This window comes from Choloepus didactylus, chromosome 16 (assembly GCF_015220235.1).
Source record: "Choloepus didactylus isolate mChoDid1 chromosome 16, mChoDid1.pri, whole genome shotgun sequence".
Lineage (NCBI taxonomy): Eukaryota > Metazoa > Chordata > Mammalia > Pilosa > Megalonychidae > Choloepus > Choloepus didactylus.
In genome coordinates, this window is record NC_051322.1 from 48243556 (window position 1) to 48265600 (window position 22045).

A 22045-nucleotide genomic window follows, 5' to 3' on the forward strand; every position below is an offset into this window, starting at 1 on the left:
TCCCGCCTAAATATATCAAAATCTCTTTAGTGATTGGCCAAGATTCCAAGCAACGTAATCTCTGAGATGGGAGTTTTTAAACTGGAAGCTAAGGAAGTGTGGCCTCCAGATTGTCTTGTGTTTAAGAGTTGAACAAGCACTACTATGAAATTGATTTCTTTTTCCAAAAGAATATCTAAAGACAGTTAGCAAAGAATATGTTATAGTAAGTGTTTTGTTTACCTTTTTAAATTGTTTTTTTTTTTTGGTGCCATTAGTGAAGGGGAATGTGAAAGTGTTATTTCTTCCATAGAAGAGAAGTAAGGAGTACAAGAAACCAAGACTCTATATGTTCTCTTCCCCAAAAGCCCTCTTTCCCACGTGATGTTGTTTCATAAACACTTGGTGGATCTTTTGTTTCTTTTATTCTTTTAATCCCTAGAAAGCATCAGAGAAAGATATATATAACAGGACAAAGTTAGAAATTAGTTCATAGGTAATATGTATAAAATTCTCCAGATGTATGTACTATTTAAATATTTGTCTGCTAAACAACTATTTGTAACTCTGTTTTCCAATCATGCAGTAACTATTGAGCTTTATTACTGTTAAAAAATCCTCATGTTATTTTTTTAATGTGACTAAATAGAAGACCTTATCCTCCAATTTTCACAAATTATCGGTACTTCACCTTATGTTTAATTCCCTCGTAACTTACCAGAGTGAAGACAGTAGGGGGGAAAGGAAAGGAAGGTTAAATGCCCACTCCAGTTAAACTTTCTGAATGGTATTCGGAAAATAAAGTAGTCCCATTCTGTGATGGCATTTGATTTTGATTAGAGATTGGAGATTTGTTTTTACTTTGTTGGCCACCTTACTTGGTAACATGAAGCTTTCCAGCATCATTTGTTCCATTAGGTATGTGTCATCTTTGCTTTTTAGCTGTTAGATGATAAGCTACACTAATTAGTTTTCCAGCTCTATGTGGCCAGTGACGGCAGGGCTAAGGCAGAGAGCAGTGCAAAAAATGTGTTCTCCCCTCCTTCGCTTTAAATTGAAAGGAGAGCACAGGTTCCAGCAGTCAGTGTGTACTTAATCTCCAGGTTACAAGAATGCGTATATATTCCCAGGCACATTTTTCAAGTTTCTTCAAAGTTTTAAAGAAAAGGTGGGGGGAGGGGTATTCCTCCCTCAATTCAGTATCCGTTTCCAGCTGTCTCACTCCCTCCTTTGCAGGCAGTATTCTTGAAAAGAGTGTTGTGCCCTCACTAACTGCACTCTCCCCTCCTGTTCTGTCTTTGACTCAACTGAGATCTGGCTCTGCTTCCCTCACTGGACTGAAGCCCCTCCTCTAAGATTGCCAGTGACCTGCTGATTGTCAAATTTGGTAAACATCTTCCAGACCCTCTAGACTCCTGATATCTTTGAGGCTTTTGCTCTCCTTCAGCCCTCCCTGCCCTTGGCTTCCTTGGCACCATTCATTCACGGTCTCTTGCTCAGCAGTAAGATGCAATAACTGGTTTGTCTCCTTTGCTTTCCTCTCTGCCCGTGTCTTAGAAATGCATTCCGCCTTTCTTCACGTCTCATGTGGGATTCTCAGTGACTTCAGATTCTGTCTGACAGTAGGACATTCAGGTCAAACTCGTTATTTTCAAAACTGAACTTGGTTTCTCCCAAACCTTGTTCTTCCTTCTAAGTTGCTGTCTGATAAATGACTCCAGTAGTTGTCTTGCCTTCTAAACCCCTAGTCCAGAGCATCATCCTGGGTGTTCTTTCTTGCCTCCGTGCCTTCTGTACATGCCACTTACTCTCACTCAGAAATCCTCCTCCCCCAATATTTTCTCAGTAGGATTTCCTGTGAATATGTTCTTCTCCTGCCACTTTGGGTAAATTCCTGGTGTCCCCATGAACCCATGTACATATTTCTGTTATTACATTTACCAATTTATGTCTTAGTTATGTATTCATCTCCCTTCCTCACAATTCATTCCATGAGTTACTCATTTTTGCATGTCAACACTAGCTCAATGAGCATATGATAGGCAGGAGCAGGGGCCCAGAAAGTGATAGCCATGTTCTTCAGACTGTTAGGGATGTGGATGTGCCTCTTATCCCGGGTGTTAGCTCCTGGAACAGACCTCAACCCCCCACTATTAGATTATTTCAGTGCACTATACGGCAGTCACTTGATATGTGAATATGCCTCTTAGACCACAGAGAAGTGGCACTTGTAGAAAGGGCAGAACTCACCATTTCCACCTTTTGATAAATTAGCTTTATATTTAGTCCTGGGTTAGCAGTCTTCTGCATGTGTACCAAGGATAGTTGTATGCTGGCAGTGTGACGGCTAGAAAGAAAAGCCTAGACCAGAGAATTGCTCATGAAGCAAGTCTCTGGCTACAAATCAGAGTTAACTCTCCCTGGTACCATCTGAGTCAGTGTTGTGCTCATTGACCTGTCATAAACAGTATGACTTTGGTGCCAGGAGCTTCTCTGTGAACGCCCAAGCTACTCATAACCAGAAATTATCTACAGATAGGATCTGGAGTGGATAATAATATCCACCTCAAAACAGAATGCCAGCTCCCCTGCTCAGCACCAGAGCTACAGGCTTATTCCTGATAATACAGGAGTTATTATCCTGTGTTGCCAGATGAACTTCAGTCTTAAATGTTGCATTAGATATGAAGAAGAGGGCTCTAATTCACCAGGCATGATGTATTTTATTATATTCTCATTTTAGAATTGTAATTACTCTAGGAGAAAATGAAAATGAAAGCCACAGACATATACCAGTCTAGGATAGTAGAATTGTCATTTTTATTGTAATACTATGTCAAATTATGGTGGTGGTGGTGGTGGTGGACTTGATGTGGTTATATGTGCCAGTAAGGTCTGCTGACTCTTTGACTCCTGTTTCCCCCAAGATTGATATTAATATGGGAACACTTAAAAAAAGTTAATATCCCAACCCAAATGACCTGTCAATAACAGGTTCCACATGAAAACATAAAGGGTATTCTAATATGCTTAAAAATAAAAGTGCTTTTTTGTTGTATTTTTTGTGTCATCCACTAACTTCTACCCTGGTATTCTGTGTGACATATTTGTGCCAGAGCTAATAAATCCCCAAAATCTACTATTATAGGACAATGAGAACCACAATGATGATGACAACTTCTACCTACCATTTTAGCTTTCAGGCTAATAAATATGCATGAAAAGTAAGCAAATATAAGCAGTGTGGTTAGCAGAGATAGAGAAACAAGTGATCATGTCTGTTGGCTGCTTGAGGGGTCTCAGAACTTGTGAAGTTTGGGACTGGCCTTAGGAGTTTCATTTAGGTGGAGATAGAGATAGAAACTAAAGCAGAGGGAGGGGCAGGATAGCACGAGTAGGTTTAGGAGATGTTGAGTCCTCCACTTCAGAGAAACCTGTGTGTCCATGTAGAGGAGTAGGGCAAGAAATGGCTGGAAAGATGGGTTGGAGACAGATTGCAGAGGGCCTGAGTGAAAGGCAGGCAAAGCTGGCCTTTTGTTCTGTAACCCAAGGGGGCCACTGGAGATGGGAAATGACACAATGAGAGCCAGAATGTGCTGGAAACATAACACTTAAAAGTGAAGCTGAGTATGAAGACAAACTGCAAGTAGGGTGACTGGCCGTCCAGTGTTGGAAATTGCCTTTTATTTTCAGGTAAGATTCATTTAAAGCACAACTGCATTCCTCTTGGACATAAATGGCCCATGTTGAATCAAATAAAAAGGGAAGAAAAGTAGAATGATGACCATTAGAAGGGTGTAAAAGAATAGAAAGATAAGATGGCACAATAAACCCTCCCTGTGTGTAACGTCTGAATCCCAAAATTTACACATTTCACCAAAATGTGATTTTTCACATAACATGCAGTGAAATCCAATTTCACATGAGCGACTGCATCAAAAGCAACAAGTTGAAATTAAGAACGCCACATGGAGGTGGCCTGCAGGTTGTCAGCTCTGCTCCCCGCTGGACCTCCCCTCACACACCCGCCTGGTGCAGCAGCAGCCACTGGCTTGCTGCATCCACAAAATTACAGTTGCTTCCTTGTCATGGACTTTAGGATCCCTTTAGAAGAGGTTTTTTGTTGTTGTTGTTGTTGTTGTTGTTGTTGTTGTTAACTACCTTTTTTTCCAAAATGGCTTTCAAATAAGTCTTATTCTTCTGTTTTCAACTCAAATGATCATACTCACACTGCCCTGTTACCACAGTCAAAGAAAATCTTTCTCTGGCCTCAAAGTCACATCTCTTTACTGCCGACATCCCTTCTCGTGAAGAGTAAGAATTACCCCCTACACACCCACACCCCTCCATCCAGGAGTCATGTGGCCTCCCCAGAGCTTTCTGGATCTCAGATGCTGTTTTGAAGTTTAGCTGTAAACACTTTCAGGTCACCAGAGCTCACTCCTCTGCAGGCCCCGTGACCCACAGATGCCTGTATGTCACCCCACCCCACCCTCCTCCCCACCGCCTCCCATGGGGAAAGCCTATTGGAAAGCCCTTCAGAATTGTCCAGTTACAGAAGGAGGTGGCAGAAACCAGCTCTAAGTGACCTTGAGTGTCTGTGCTTGGAAGTAAAGATAGGAAGAGAGGACTTTCTCTTAGGTCAAATTCAACTGCAAATGACTTCTTTTCCGAGTTCCAAGACCTTGGTCAGCCAATCATTTTAAATTAAAATATGTGTTGTAATTGACATTTCAGGTATAAGCTGTCCCTAATGAAATGTCATATTTAATGACTAATTCCAAAATTTAGAAAATTCTAAGTGAAATGCAGCCTTGACCATGTTTTCCTCATGCCCTACCTACCCCAAGACGTGAGAAGTGACTAGGTGTTCATTTTAAAAATTAAAAATTAACTGACAGACTTCTTATCTTCTCAGGTTTTCCTTGATTCCTATTATGATAGAATAAATGGAGCAAAGCATATCTATAATAAAGTGACACCCATTAATCCTAGCTTGTTGTAGCCATTCCCTGAGGAAAAAAAGAAACGCAATTGGCTAATGCACAATTCACTAAAAGCACAGAAAGGAGATGACTGCCTTGTAACCAGTATGTACCCCCAAAAGCCAGGGAGTGGGGTGACCTGGCCTGAGCCTCAGCATCCTGGTTGGTTCTCATCTGCTATATAAAAGGGGCCCGAGAGTAGTGCACGGGTCTCTCCCTGGGCCCGGCTAAGGATGCTCTTTCTCCCTTATCCAAACCTCTTTTCCAAATGGGTTTTCTCCCCGCAGTCACCTACCTCCACCATCACCAACTGTTTAAAGTTCAAAGATTTCCTTTCGGTTCTCCCATTGGTGATGTAAAAATTGTATTAGCCAGAAAATTTCAAAAGGGGAAGCCTGCAGCTGTTGGGGAAGAAATCCGGCTGCTCCAAGTACTTTGTTTTAGCTTAGAGGACTTCTCCAGATGAAAAAAGTCCTTCTACTAATCCAGTGAGGCCCAGTAACCGGGAAGAAATGCAACAGGTGAGACTTTTTAAATTGCTTTCTTTTCACATAGAATTGAGGTCTGGTGCGCAACACGCGCGCACGCACAGACACACACACACATACACACTTACCATCCTGTGGTTACGTGACTTCTCTTAACGTCTGGTTTGCTTTAGAAAGGGAATCAGGCCTGGGGAGCCAGTTAGAAGCCCAGCGTGTAGTGTCGGCAGTAAAAGATGCAATGTAATGTGAACCCTTTTTATTTTATCTTACACAGACTACTACCAAAGATAAAGGGAGCTTGCTGTTTCATGTCTTTATTGTCCCAGAGCTGCTTGGACAGAAAGGTGTTGAAGGCCAGGGTGCAAAGATTGATGTCCTAAATGCAGGCGAGGATTTTCAAAGCCCAGCATTTTTGACAAGGAGTATTCACTCTGTTTTTACCCATGTAGTTTAGGGTAGACTAGCAGAACCAGGTATAACCTGCCCCCTGCTGCCTGACACAGGGAAGTACACATGAAATGTGCACTTCATTAAAAAGAATTTTGGTCTGAAGGCTGTGGCGAATGGGAAGCAAACTGGAAATGACAGGCAGAGGCGAGGAAGCAGAGGCTGGCAGAGGTCACCCACTTCGGTCCTCTCCAGCGGGAATATAAGGGGAGGGTGACAGAGCGGGATGCAGCGCTTATCAAAGGGACTATTTTTGGATTCAAAGAGCTATGTCATTATTTTATCTGTTGCCTTTCTTCTCAAAGTATGGCCTGTGGACCAGCAGTATCCCTGTTACCTGGGAGTTTATTAGAAATGAAGAATTCAGGCCCCACCTGAGAGCTGCTGAATCAGAATCTGCTCTTTAATAAGATCCCCAGGCAATTCACATGCATATTTACGTTTGAGACATTCTGAATATAACTTCAGAAAAGCTTTAATACCAGAGACTGTTGACCATTTCCTGAGTCCTAAGGTGTGGATCAAACTGAACTGAATTTGAACAGCAAATAAACATTACTCAGTAGGAGCATTTCGTCTAATCCTACAAAAGATCATTGCCTTTTGTTCTTTTTTTCTCAGTACATTTGATTAAGTCATCACATTTCACTGGCTCTTTAACCAAAAACACTTCAAACACACACATTACTTGCTCCGTTTCAGCAGTATCTGGCGATTGCCAAGCAGTTTCTTTCAAAATCAGGCGTCAGATTTTATCTCTGTGGCAGCCTCTGGCGCTTGCCATCATTCTTGTTTGCTCCAGTCTCCTCACTCCCTGCCTTGCTCCCTTTCTATTATTGTTTACGAGTAGCGACTTGACCCTAGGAAATCGAGCTGGCCGCCGGTGGCATTTCAGGCTGTTGCTAACCCGGAGTGTTCTTTTCTGCGCCAGGTCAGGGAAGAATGCCGGCTCCTGAACGCCCCACCTGTTCCACCCCGAAGCGCAAAGCCTTTGTCCTCCAGTCCTTCCATCCCTCCTCGCACAGTCAAGCCAGCGCGGCCTCAGACACGTTCTCCCAGCCCCACCTTGTCCTACTATTCTTCAGGGCTGCACAACATGTAAGTCTTCACACCAGGTCCCCCTTCAATAAGACGCTTCTCAGCAGCCAGTTCACGGGTTCTCGAGAACATTTTCAAGGGAGCCAAAATCTAGGCAGGGCGGTGGGGGAGGAACTGTTCTTTATTTTCCAAAAGAATTTTACTGCAAGAGCTTGATGGGGACCCTGTTGGTTTTGAGCAAGGATGGAAGCACCAGTGTCTTAGGAAGAAAAGATACCTCAAGAATCTGTGAGAAATTCAATGATAAAGGCCAGCCCTCGGAAGCAAGCCATGGATGGCCATCAGTTCTCATAAACCGACATCTCCTCTTCCTGCTTTGACTTTGACACAAGCAGGCAGATAGCACCTTCAAACGGGACCTAGAATGGAGAGGGTCCTTACTGGCTCTTTCCTGTGAATTTCCACCCAGTCCCTTCTTGACCATCACTGTCGGATTGTCATTCGCTTCTGTCTGGATTCTTCTAATACTGTGAGCTCATTCTTCAGCAAGGCTGCGCATGCCATTGTTGGCAAATGCTAATAATTTTTTCAAAATCTTTCATAATATTGTGTTGAAATCTATCTCCACCTAATTTTCAACTGTCTTATATCTAGAAAAACAGAAATAAGTCCACCCTCCTTCTCTTTGTCCACCCATGAAAACTTGAAGTCAGCTATGATGTTAAGTCTTGTCTTTGCCAAAAGAAATAGCCTCAGTTCCATCCACTGCTCCCCCTGGCATTGCTGCCTGGTCCCTCATTAGCCTGGTTATCCATCTTTGAGCACCCTCTCATTCCACTGTTGCTCTTAAAATATCACATCCAGAGCCAAATGCGCTGTTCCAGATGTGATGCTTGCAGTCTAAAGCAACTCTCCTTGCAGATTTTTGTCCTCTGGACCTTTAAATCCTTGTGCTGATGTTACTCAATTGTAGATAAACTAAGGCAAGCATAGTAAGCATTTTATTTGAAACTTTTCCACCTACCTCAGACATGTTGATGGAAATAGAGTAATGGGTAGTGGCAGTGCAGCCATGTCACTGCAGCAAGAGGATGGCAAGTCTTAAGTTAGGAACCCTTTCCCTCCACACCTGCCCACTGCAGGCACCACTCATCACTCATGGCACCTAGTGGTGCTGAGCCCGAATATGGCTCAAGGATTTTTCTTATCACAAAGATCCAGGCATCCATACCAATGATCAAAGTTTTCTTGTTAGTTTAAAAAAATATATACTTATGCATTTGCTCTCTCCACTGTAGCATTTTAAATCATTATGTACATATCCACAATTATCAATGTATCTTAATTTAAAGATTTTATTTAAAAAAAAAAACCAGTGAGGTTAATGGGTACTTGATTGAATTCATGATAAGAAATAAATTTTTTCCTAACTACCTTGTTCTATTCAAAAATTATATCTGTGGATAATGAAAGGGGTTTTAGCTTTTATTCTTACTAATCTCCCTTTCTGTGTTTGCTTTTAAGCAGCATTACTAAAAGCGACACAAGTCCTTCTGAAAGTGCTCCTGTTTCCTGCTATCCATGTAGCCGAGTAAAAGCTGATTCCGTGGACCTCAAATCCCCCTTTGGAAGTCCTTCTGCTGAAGCGCTGCCCTCCAGGCTCTCATGGCCCAATCATTACTCGGGAACAGCTGAAAGCCAGACCAGGAGTGATTTCCTACTGGATCCAAGTAGGAGTTACAGCTATCCTAGACAAAAGACACCAGGCACACCAAAGAGAAACTGCCCAGCACCTTTTGACTTTGATGGCTGTGAGCTCCTAGCCAGCCCCCCCAGCTCTGTCACTGCAGAATTCAGTAGCATCATCTCGGGTTGTCCCAAGTCAGCAAGCTACTCTCTAGAGAGCACAGATGAGAAAACTCTTGCAGCTGGCACTACAAAGCAGAGTATTTCCTGCCCCGCCTTGCCCCCAAGAGCCCCAAAACCAGTGGAAGAGAAAGCTGCCCCTGAAGCATCTCCTTTGCCTCTGAAAATCGATGGTGCTGAGGAAGACCCCAAGTCCGGGTCTCCAGACCTCTCTGAGGACCAGTATTTGGTTAAAAAGGGTACGCAGGACATCTTCTCCATCTCCTATCCTTTCTTCTCTCCACTCCACCTCCAGCTGGCCCCCAGGTCTTGTGGCGATGGATCGCCCTGGCAGCCTCCTGCCAACCTCTCGGGACTCTCCATAGAAGAAGTGTCCAAGTCATTACGGTTCATTGGCTTGTCCGAAGATGTCATATCATTTTTTGTTACCGAAAAGATTGATGGCAATTTGCTTGTTCAGCTAACAGAAGAAATCCTCTCAGAGGATTTCAAATTGAGCAAACTGCAGGTGAAGAAAATAATGCAATTCATTAATGGCTGGAGGCCCAAAATATAGCCAAATAACCCCAGCTAGCATTGAACAAAACTGATCCATTTGTGTGCTAGAAGGGGAGGGCTGGGACATAATTTCATGTGTTTTGCACTAAAAACCTTCTCTGTACATAGGGATAAGAGAAACTCTTACTATGCAGATTACGTTTTTGAATGGTGAACAGGCTATTTTGTACACCAATAAAAATGCTGTACAGAACCCCTAGAGGTGTGCCTTGTACATCACTCAACACTCCACAGCTGCTAAAAGAAACAAAGGCATGTCCAGAAAAATCATTCTTACCCAAATAGGTTTATGTGAGAAGGTATGATATTTATTACAAAATAGCCAAAGCCAAAAGACATAAGAATCTTTAAAAAACACTTCTGAACAATAATTTCCCTTCTTTGGTGGTGGTGGGTGGGGGATGGACTTTAGGCAATTAACTGTGTTCTGTGCTCTCTTGTCTGGATTGCTTAATGCTAATTGTTTTACTCTTGTGCCTGAACATGTTAGTGATATGAAATGACACTTTAATGTTACGTGCTTGGTGGGGATCTTTTTATCAAAAGGCATTTTCCAAAAGTCATGTGTTAACAGAGGATATGTGATGTGTTTAGAAATAATACAAATTGTGACCACAATAATTTTATCTGTAACTGCTGCTAATTTTATTGAGCAGAGAAAAGAACAATATATACATATATGTATATGTTTATGTATGCACAATACACACATATATTTTAAAACATCATTATGAGTCAGATATTTTAGATAACATTTGTTCACTTTCAAATCTCCATTGAGGTTTTAGGGCTGTTAACAAAGTTGACTCTTAGGAATAGCAGGCAGAAGGATTCCACAGATTGCAGAACCCTGTCGCTTGAAGCTGAATCTTATTAGGCTTCATAATGGAAAACTTGAAACAAATTATTGGAGAGTCTATATTGAAGGATTAAATTTGATGTTAGCCCATTATAGGGTTGGTTTTTACTTACACTGTTCCCATGATGATGTCTGATAATCCTTCTCTGGTTCATCTCTGATAGTGAGACGTCTAAAGCGCCTTTTTTAGCGTGGTTAGGTGTTCTCAACATGCTTTAGGCTTTAGGATAGCCCAGAAATCAGACAAACCTACTTTTATTAGTATATGTGCTATGTCTGTTGAATAATTTTTAAAATGTCAGTAAGAGAACTTATGTCACAAACCTCTTCTTTCCTCTCTTCCAAAGAAGGTACTTATTACCCTATTTTTATTCTAAGAATTCCAGGACACGAGTCTGACAAGTTTCGCTAAATGTGATGAAATATTCCAAAATACAACGGCATCGTCGTCATTCTTGACTTCTTGAAGGGATGTAAATCTTAGAAAAGTTTTAGTTCTCTGAGCAAGGCATCCTCCAGACAGCCGTACTCCCCAGAGTCTGCCCCGGATTCTGGATGTGCAGACAGCTTGTGCTAGAGATGCCCTCAGGGGCCTCTGGGATGGGTAGGTCAGCCAGCAAGGGGTCAGTGCAACTGACAAGCTTGGATTATATTTTATTATCTGCTTGCTCTTCCTGCTCACCAAAAAAAAAAAGAAAAGAAAAGAAAATGAACTTAAAGACGAGACACTGTGCCCTCTGGAACACCTGTCTTTATACCAGTCTAGTTTTGCTGACCTTATTTTTGTCCTGTGCTTGTGTCTTGGCATTAAAAAGATAATTATAATTCATCTCCTGATTAGTGTTGAGTTCTATTGATGATCAGTTCGTTTTCCCATCTTTGGTCTTCTTTTTAAAAGAAAAAAGGCAGCATTTTTTTCCTAACACATCTCTGAAAAAGTAGATAAAGTAAATACCATATCCTACATAAAAAGCATGCCCTGTAAAATCTGACAAACTGCAACACATCTTAAAAACTAACTGACAAATCTATGATGAAGTTTCTGGTACTGCAGTCACATGACATGAGATCCTTCCATTACTTTAAAGTTTAGAAAGAGTTCTTTTGTGTGAGTGGGAATTCCTTAGTGAAGTTACCCTCTCAGAACTTTGCTTTAAAATGAAAACAGACAAGATGCCACTGAAAAGCTGGAGATTTTCCTTGGCAAACCCTCGCTGAATCAGTTTTAAAACCCTTGGCACTTGGACCCAATGCTCAAATTCAAGAGGAGGAACAAGGTTGGTTTTGGTTTACTGTAAAGGTTGCCCCACATAAAAACTGACTCCTTTTATCTTTTTTCTTTTTTTTTTTTTTTTTTTGTTTTCTTTTTGTTGTTTCACACAAAATAGGTTTTTTTTTGTCTTGGATTATTTGCCTCAAGTTTATGTTGATTGGCAATATGGACACTCCTTGAGGGCAGGGACTGTGGTCTTTCATTCATACATTCATTCATTTATTCATTAAACATTTATCAAGTACCTTTCATGGGCCAGGCGCTCCGCCAGTGCCGGAAAAAGACACAGCTCCTGCCCTCTTGGAGCTCGTTTTACTTATATTTGAAATCATATTTCCTAATACTGCATTTGATTTTAAGAGACGAAATCCCTTGGGTGTGTCCCGTCTTTAAAGAATCCACAAACGGGAGAAACAGCAGCCCTTATTACAGTATAAAACAAACACCACAGACCATTAAAACTTGCCTCCCACTGGTCATTGTGTGTGTGTTTTTTTAATTGACTTATAATATTTAAAAAATTGTAATATCTTCTGTCATCTCGAAAGCTGCAAATAAGTATAATTGCAATAGACCATTTCTGAGCTGAACACCTGTTTGTAGAGGACCTTGTCACCGGGACTACACAAGGCATTCATAGCCCCAAGAGAATCATGGCAAGCAATGCATAACAGGGATAAGAAGGAAACAGCCCTTCCCTTCTGAGAGCTGCAGGTTTGCAACATAAAGCGACATGCAGGGATCCTTACAAACAGAACCATTTCTAACCAGCCAGGTCAAGAATGAGCACATCTCCTTCTGGCAGGACCCCTGCAGTTGATGCAGTGCTTGGGGGAAAGTGTCACACAGGACCTTCTTGGGATCCTTAAGCTCATGACTAAAGTCACCATGGCCCTCATCAGGAAAGAACATTCAGCAATAAACCGAGCCAAGCAGCTAAAAACTAAAATGTGGACATGACTCATGTTGTGAAGGAGAACTCAAACACTCCCAGATCGGTTCCCTCTCAGAACCTTGTAAATGCCTGCAAGTTCTTCAAGTTGAGTTGCTCAGCTTAATGAACTGTGAAATCTCCGCTTACACTCTTTCACCCCATGTGTGCCATTCAAATTTGTGAAGTTTCAGCAACTGCCCTTTCAGCTGAATTATAAAGTTTATACTTGTCTCTTGTAGAAATAAGACAGCAATCTTTGGGGAACTATTAGAACATTCCTTTCAGACTGCAGACACAAGCTTAAACACCCCTCTGCTCACAGTTCAGACCCACATCATCCCCACTGCTCCTCAGAAGTTCCGGGGGTAGGTGTGGATGGATCAAGGGTCCATCTTGCAAGTACATGGTGGAACAAGTCACTACTCAGCATGAGATTAACATTTTGGATAACAAACAAAAACACAACAGTTCTCCAAAGAACTTAGTGAATAGGTCAAAGGAAATTTCAGTTTCAGTCTGTCAGAAAAGGTAGATCTACAGTCTGGCACATACGGCTTTCAAAAATTTCATGTTCGTTATACCAGTTCCCACTGTTTGCCTAGTAATGTTGAGGCACCAGGCTGCTGGGACACGTGGAATAAAAGGCCCAGAGTGCAAGTGGTGAAAAGCAGGGCTTAATACTGCGGGTCTGTAAGATTGTGGGATTCTTGTGGCCATGTCTTATTAAATCACATCGTTTATTCTTCGAAACTCTAATATTTTAAATTTTGTCTCATTGTGAAAGCCAGAAACAAGTGGTAAACATGATTTCAGTTATACAAATATCTGTAATTTTGCTGCTCTCTAATTTTTAGGCTGTGGATTTTGGATTTTGTAATAGAGCTTATCAGATTGTGGATTTCTTTCATTTACAATCTCATGATGTATAGTAGGGCTCACATCATTTCTTAGCTGTGAGCCTTTTCTGTCATTTTTGTATTAGGTTTCATTTAAAATATTTTTTAAGCAAATAGCCTAAAAGTTGAACTTGATTAATTAAAAACGGGAATTTTTCCTCGACTTCAATGGAAATGGTGTATTCTTTTCAAAGAATCTTGTAACCATCTCTACAGTTTCTTTCCTTAGAAAACTTAGGTGGTTAACTACCAGTTAATAGTTGCATTACTTTGCAGAGTGTTATCTAATGGGCCCAATGTGTACCTCAAAATAAACACGGTATGTTATGTCTAAAAAAAAAATTGTCTATTGATTTAAATGGTTCAGAAATGTCTATAAATAAACAAATTTTAAAAGCTGCTCTTCTTGCAGTTTGTTCCTCAGTGTGTGGTTTTTAGGAGATGTTGTCCCCATCTGCCTTTGACATCTTTAAAAAATGCTGTCTCATCCTTGAGAAATATGAAACTAGTCTGCAGAATTTCTTCATACTGCAGGCCCGTTCTGTATTAGTAAGAGACTGAAGACTATGGATGGGTATGGTCCATAATCAGAAGAAGCCAGTAACCAGGTTACCTGATGAGATTCAAAGAGAATCCAGTTACCAGTATGGTCAGAAGTTAGAGAAGACAAATGTAGATGAACTGATGAGCTTTAAAGGGGGAAAAAAAAGATGTACATGTTTGGGGAAAAGACAGTGCAAATTCTTATCACCCTGGCTTAAGTGCAATTTAACTTATATAATTACAACTGGCATAAACAGTGAGCACAGAAATGCTTGAGGTTACTCAAGAAAAGTTACAAGCATTCAGCTTGCTGAGGCATCAACTAGGAAGTTTTGCAGAGAAGTTGGAGAACGGCGAGTTGAGGTTGGAGAAGAGAGCTTTTATTATACTCAAAAGAGCTTCCCAACATTTGATGCACTAAATCTTTTCTATCTTATTTTACTTGACTAAAAGCAACTCCAAATCTTTCATTCCATCTTACACTTTAGCCTTTAATCCTCTCCTCTATTTTGCAGAGATAAAACCTGTGACTAAATTGATTTGTGGCCACTTCCCTGGGTTGAAGGGATTTGCACTGGAAGAACCTGTAGGATTGACATGGTTTGGCTAAAACTTCCAAGGATCTACTCCAGTGTCATAGGAGTACTTACACCAGGTACACACTGGAACATTTAACTCCCCAAACTGGATATTGCAAAGCAAATTTAAGTTTAGAAATAAAATAGGTAAGTATCAAATATCTAATAGTTCCTACATACTTGAGGCTAGAAAAAGCCAAATCACTGAAAACAATGAGTAAGTGCAAAATAAATGCTTATTCAAGCTGGATTGAATTTTCCCTCAAGATCCCGCCACCCATGTCAGCCCCTCTTAACTAACTCATACACGTTCCTGGGGATTTACCAAGCATCATCCCCAAGTCTAATTAGATTTCACTCTGCCACCATAGCTCCCGTGCATATCTGTCACCTTGTCAACTTGTCAGAGATTATATCATCATTATAGCTTCAAAAGTAGATGCTACTTGAGGTTCTTCTGAATGACAGAATGAATGCCATCCCATTCCAATGGCTGCCATTCTTTATGTCATCAAGATCAACCTTTTGCTTCCATAAGACACTGCAGACACACAGTAAGGGAAGTAATATCAAACAAATGATGTCAGTGAAACTTTTACTCATCATAAAATGCCTCAGTAAACTTTTAAGCGAGACCAAGATATGAATTTGTTTAGAGATCCTAGAATGGGTTGATCACTTGCCAGTTAATCTTTCTTTTGACAGTTTCAATTCAGCCAATGGTTCCACTTTTCTAATGGCTGCAAAATGAAAGCTAAAAAGATCAACGCGCTGCCTTGGATTAATTCAAATATCAGCACTAAAAATAAGGCATTTGAAAAGTAGACATTATGGTTGGATGACGTGGGTTAAGAGTGATCTCAGGGCCGGAGACAATGATGGGTAGAGACAAAAAAGGGGAATTATCTGCTCAGAAACACAGCTAGCCAGGAGACATTGTGCAAGGAGGATCACAGAAGTTTAGAGCCAGAAAGGACACGTACGATGACCTGGTCCAACTTCTTCGTTTTAGAGGAATGAATCCCATGGAGGGTAAAAGATTGCACCCCCACCCATGACCACATACGGCTAGAACCAAGGCTAGATAAGAAAGTCTCCTGGTCCCCCATTCCAGCGCAACACTATTTCCCAATTTCTCTTGACTTTTAACTTTTACAAATAACTTTTAATGGTTTTTTTTAGTGCAAAAAAAAAAAAAATGCCCTACTCTGGTCCTTCAGCCTATATTTCTTCTCAGGCTAAAAAATAGGAGATGATCCTGAACAAATACACCCCAGTCAATCCTATGTAGAATCAACAGACACCCCTCCTGCTTATTAAATGGAGAATCTGAACACGACTTCTGCTTATGATCAAGAGGGTGATGACTCAATGGAAATACTAAATGAGACAGTTGTAAATGGAAGAGATGTAAAAGACTCACACCTAGCACAGACACCTTTCTGTCACCAAATTGTAGCTGCTAGGAAGAATACAGTTTACCTGTAGAGAACCAGCTGAAGTACTGAATATAGCCACAAGGTGTCAGGCTTTTCCAACCAGCTGATGACTACCCAAGAATTAGTCAGTGAACTCAGAGTACAATGGTGAGTCAAAGATTTAGCACAGAGTAAAATTTTAAGCCTGGTTATAATGAAGGTCTCTCTCTTCCCATCAGTCACTTTTCCATTTTCCTCATTTAGCCAAAGATATTAGAATCCTGAAGTTATGGAAAACAGACAGAAGTGAATCAAGGAAATCAGATTTGAAAGTGGAGTGCAGTGTAGTTTTTTCAATACAGGTGTCCACTCGGGAGGAAGATGAGGGCACAGGGGCTCGGTGATGGATTTTCAAAGTGCAAAATTGGCCTGTCAGAGGCCATTCCACTTCTTGGTTCTGAGTTGTCTGTGGAATTTTGAAAGTAAATAGTGCAAATCAGAAGCTCTTGAGTAAAAGAAGTTGTACTTTTTTATTATTATTGTTCCATTGGTTGGTACTGAACAACAAAACTCTCAACCCGAAATGAAATATCTCAAGCAACATTACACTAAAGGTGGCTTTCAAGTTACAACTGAGAAAGCATATCTACCCCCCATGCTCCTCCTGAAAAACCAAGCCATGAACCTACCTAACTGATCCTAGAAGGGAAGACAAAAGATAAATCCTAACTAAGAAAAAAAGAATTGTTGTCCAACTTCACTTTGTGCATAAATGTGTTTGTGCTTCATTTCCCTTCCTGTATGCTGTTTCCTACACTCAGGACAATTGTTGACAAAGTGAAAGAAATCCCTTTTTCAATTCAGCTTGTAAGGAAATGACTGACATTTATAAAACCCAGTAAACTACCAATAATTTCAGTTTTCATAATTTAGGCTGCCATCTTGAAACATTATAATCTCGTTAAAGTTTCCATGTTCTTATACTTCCCTGTTTTGGTCATACTTCAGTGGTTCCAGAACAAGGTCATGGCAAAATGTGATGGTCCTGGAAATGGACCACAGTTCACCAAAACCACCATTCTTTGCATTGTAAAATGTCCACTGGTTTAGTGTTTCTTTTTGTGTTGCCCTGTGCTACACAGTAAGGCCCTCACTTTTGGCTTCTTGTCTACATAAAGATTGGAGAATTATGCCAATTCTTCATATACATCCTATTTACCCCTCTAAAGTTGAAAAAGTTGAGCATTGTAAATTACATGACCATTGAAGCAAATGCAATCATGAGAGGTCATCTGGTTGATCTCCTGTCCTTGAAGTGGGCTCACTCGTGAACCCACTTAGCCTCAAAACCTGAGTCCTGGACAGGACTTTAAAAACCCTCTCAAACCACAATGTTGTATTCCTGTATTTAAAGATCCCTGGAGTAGATTGTTCTGTTCCTACATTGAACAGACCTCAGATCTTCCTTCTGTACTGCGTTTTGCAAATTCAGTAGTTCACCTAATTGTGTGCGAATTATATCTCAATTTTTAAAAAAATGTTCACTTATTCCTCCAAATAGATGAAGAAATTGTGAATCAGGTCATTTTCTGTCATGTTCTCTCCCAGGCCCACAGACTGTTAATTTTCTTTCTAGTTTTCCAATTAGATGAGAATGATGCTTGAGTTCTTGTCACAAGGGTTCAGTTACTGTGTATGTCAGTTACCTTGGACACATTTTAGAGAAGTACAATCTCCCTGTATGACTCACCCTGGATGATAGAAAGATACAGAAGGTATTTTTTTCTGGCAGAAGGAAAATGCAACCTGTAGAGATACTACTATTTTAGTAACTTATAAAGTATTGGGATCCATGAATCAGTTAATCATTGATAGTTTACTTGAAAAGCAGAGTAACTAGGTTATCTTTCACAGAGAACTAGCTGTAAAAGAACAGCTTGAAGTGTTGTATAAGATATCAAAGTACATGTTCTCCTTACTCAGTTAACTATTAGTGATATGGCACCAGAATTGATACTCAAGGAAAAAATGCTGAGATTTCACCCTTGTCAGATTCTTTGAGAGATGTATTATTTACTTTTGCCAATATTGCCCATTTTCAGAGCATTCATTGTCCATCCATTGGCTTCGTCTTCTCCTGACTATTACCTGGCATCAGGGTGTGATTTGGCTTTAGGAGGAGTATTAAAGAAGAAGCCAGCAGTTGTTGGTAAATCCAGGGGTTTGATACACAGTAAGCACTCTGGTGATACTGGCACCCATTTCCTTGATTATCTCCTTACCACACTCTTACATTTCTCTCCTAACCTTGCTTAACTGCATTCCTAACTGACCACTGCACATCTTATTATTCTCTGAAATAAAAGACCCCATCTACTCTGCCTTCCCCATTCTAGTCTCTTCTCAAACCTCTTTTGCCCAGACTTAGTCCAAATTTCACGCCTCCCTGAATTATTTTTTGTTCTCTCATTCTCTCTCTAATGGCTCATTATAATTCATTAAAACATTCTCTGAACCTGATTTTATAAATGTGTCCTTATTCACAGCCAAAGTGATCCACCAGGCAAACAACTGGAGAACCCTTATTGATCACATAGGGAGATGGGAGAAGCTAGGACAGCTAGTAAGTGGTTGGATGGAGTCATTGATTGAAGTAATTTGGAGGAAGTGCCTCCTGAACAATAAAAATATACCTTTTCAATAAATACTAGATGACTGAATGCTAAAGACAGGTTAGAAATTACTTCTAGTGTCAACGAAATATTTAGTAGCCGACCCTGCCTTTAGCATGCCTCTAAGAACATTCCCAGTATGCTTACGGGAAAGTGTGTCTCTTGTGCTCCTCGGTTGACTGTCACACAATTACTCTTTAACTCTCAGCTCTGGCAGCGGCGCTCAGCCCTGTCATGGCTGTGGGCTCGTTTCCTGCTAATCACCGCCACTTGGATCCCCTGGACACAGCCCCCAGTTAAACACCTGCTCCTCCAAACAGGCACCACTGTGTGTGTCTCCTCTACTGCCCCATCCTGTCCTCTCCCAAGGACCACTACACAAGGTCCTTCATGCCGCTGCTCCGTCACCGTGAGTCACACGTGTGCCTGCTTATAATCCCAGGTAGCCGGCGGTCTACACACATAAACCCACATGTACGCCAAGGACAAATGTCTCTCCAAGCCTCACAGTCTAACCCCATCAGGAGGACTAGGAAATGGGCCCAATAGTAAACCACAGACGTCTTTGTAACTGCACCCTTAGCTATGCAGATGCCCAGCTGAAGCTTTGAAAAGCCACCCATCGTCAGGATATGCCTTGAGGGAGGGTTCATTTATCTAGTGACAATAATTTAGCATCTTTGGAGTCAGCCAGTCCTAAATTCACATACGAGCTCTGCTCCTTATTATCAATGTGACAAGGGGCCTCATTTTCTTATCTATAAAATGGGAATAATAACCTGCCTTTCAGGGTAGTTAAGAAAATTAAATGAGTTGATATGTATAAAGCTCCTAGCACACAACTTAGTTCAATGAAAGACTTCATTCTCTTCTGAAATAGAATTTTAAACCTCTTTAGAAACAGGGGATAGAGGGGAATAAATTACATATTCCCTCTATCTGTCCATTCATTAGGCAAATATTTATTGAGCACATATTAAGTTTTCAGCACAGCTAAGTGCTGAAGCTGTACTAATGAATAAGACACACTAAAACTGACCATTAACATACTAATAAATAACATTTACTGAGTATTTAAGGTGCTCTATTTGCTGGAACATAGTAAATCACAGGCATTAGCTCATTTAATCTACCCAGCAGCAATAAAAAGTAGTTACTTCTGTTATTCTCATTTTTTAGAGAAGAAGAAACTGGGTCTAAAAAGGGTAACTGATCCGAGATCACATAGCAAGTAGGTGGGCTCTCCTGGATTTAAGCCCATGTCTTTGTGACTGGAGGAATATGTACAGGATGCTCTGGGTGCTCGTGGGGGGCTTCACTGTGTCTTGGAGCTTGGAGAAAGCCCCCTGAAGGAAGTAACATCTAAACAGGAACCTGGAGGATAAGGAAGAATGGGAATAGCAAGGGGAGGAGGGAGAAGGTAGAGGATATCACGGGGAGAAACCAGCATTTCCAAAGTCCTGGAGATCCAAGAGCCATAGTATCATTTGCAGAAATTGCTCTGTAGGGCTGGAGTGAGTAAAAAGAAGACTGGTGAGAAGTGAAGCCAAAGACTTCTGAAGGTCATTGTAAAGCAGCTCAGGGAACCTGGACAGCATCCTGAAAGCAATAGGGAAAAAAATAAATGGTGCCTCCCGCAAAGGATAGTTATGAATCTGTATACCTCTCAGCCTAGGATAACTCATGTCTAACTTTCTTTGACTTTGAAAAATGTAAACAGAGTCTTGGGAGCTGTATGGAAGAAATAAAATTGCCTTTAGGAAGCAAGAGCCAGGCTTTCATTTCTTTGAAAGGAGAAATTTAAGTCCAAAAGGAAAACAATAAAAAAGCAACAAGGCTTGTATATTGGCAGAAACAAGGGAGATTCTTTTTCGGTATTTGTCATATAAAATGGCAACATAATGAGCCAGCAAGAGTTGGCCTTTTCACTGGTTGGAAAGAGTTGGCCTTTGGACTCCTTTTTGAAGTCATGAACTGGGTCTCATTCTTCTTTCTATCTCACAGCACCCAACACAGGGATTTGGTCGTAGTGGGTGCTCAGTAATATTTGTTGTTTTGGGATAGTGGGTGGGTGAACACATGGGTTGGTTAATGGATTTAAATTCAGCAAATGCCTCACTTTTCTTCTCCCACCTTCTATCAGCCTTGTTCTTGTTCTCCTCGTCTCCGTCCCACGATGCCTTGCCCTGCACTGTCCTCAACATCATTTAAACCAGCAGGTGTGTCCTCATATTGGTTCCATAAAGCCAACCCCTTGGGTCTGAGCTTCTCATTTTGTCAATTGATGGTGAGCTCCTATATTTATCTTAGTGCTGTTCCCCTATCCCTCCCCCACCCCTCAGCACTGTCCCTGCCAGCTACGTTCAATAGATGTTTAGGCCACTTGGTTTGGTCAGTTTAAACAATTTGAATGTTTAAATTCACTTTTTGAAAATAAACTCCCTTAAATAGTGTTTTTTAAAAGGAAGATAATTGTTTGCCAAAAGTGTTGTGTCTTACAATGCTTGTATTTGTCTATTTAAGAATCATTTTTGCACTTAAAATTGAAGCCAACATTTAGTTTGCTGTCCGATGAAATAATCTGTTGGAGCGTTAAAAAAAAATACAGGGACCCCAATTTTCCTAATTTTGTTAGTTTTTCTTTTTTATTCTTACATATTGAAAAAGTTTTCAACTGTATACTGAAATTGTGTAATTCTTTCTAAATGTTATGCAATTTCGTTCCTATGGTTATGACATTTGCCTCTCTCAGGAATTCATTCTCTTCCTACATGAACAACTAGATGCATTCTGCCAGATTTGCCTCAAAGCAGAGAGAACATTGGTAGACATTTGAAAAATCTTTAATTCTCACAGGCCATTTCATAGAGAGGATCTCTTTACTAATTCCTTCTTCCAAAAGTTTCATGAGAGCACAAGTCTAAAAAAATATACAACATAGTTAGTTGTTCTGTCTGAGATTTAGAGGAGACAGGCAAAGGTTAACAAAAATTAAAGGGAAAAAAAAGAAATTTAACTCATTCCATTTTACTGAAAGCAATTTCAAAGTAGCTTATCTGTTATAAAGATAACTTCATCCAAGCATTTATTTAATAGTTAATTAGCAGCATCTCTTAAAAGATTTCTGCAGCCTAGAAAACACAAGGCCATAATCCTAGCTAATAATATCAAACTGATGAGCAAAGACACAGCACCTACGTTTTCAGCTGATGATGTGGCAAAGATCATGAAATTCTGCAAAACTCAATCTAAAGTGAGTTATAAATTGCCCAAATACCAGCTAATGGATAATGAGATTCTATTCTAATGTTGATAATGTGCAATGTAAGTGTTTCCTGTTTCTTAAATAGGATATCTTTGACCATTTAAACAAGTCTTTAGCACCAAGCATCCACAGGCATGAGTATATTAAAAAAGCCATTTTGAGTATGCCACTTGGAGGTAATGAGAAAGTGCTTCTTGATGGGACATGCATAAGAGAAGACATCAATGTCTTATTAATAGGTAAGAG

General features: G+C 40.6%; 1 protein-coding gene across 2 annotated transcripts in view; it reads left to right on the forward strand.

The window, feature by feature from the left end:
• The window catches only part of GAREM1 (GRB2 associated regulator of MAPK1 subtype 1), a 230306-nt gene extending 216584 nt beyond the window's left edge, over positions 1–13722 (forward strand). Inside the window, exons 5-6 of one of the 2 annotated variants that reach the window (XM_037806369.1) lie at positions 6831–6997; positions 8462–13722. In XM_037806369.1, coding sequence (XP_037662297.1) covers positions 6831–6997; positions 8462–9359 — 1065 coding nt within the window. In that variant the 3' untranslated portion in view covers positions 9360–13722. The remainder of the gene's footprint in view (positions 1–6830; positions 6998–8461) is intronic. The other variant, XM_037806370.1, reaches the window with a different exon arrangement.
• The last annotated feature ends 8323 nt before the right edge of the window (positions 13723–22045 follow it).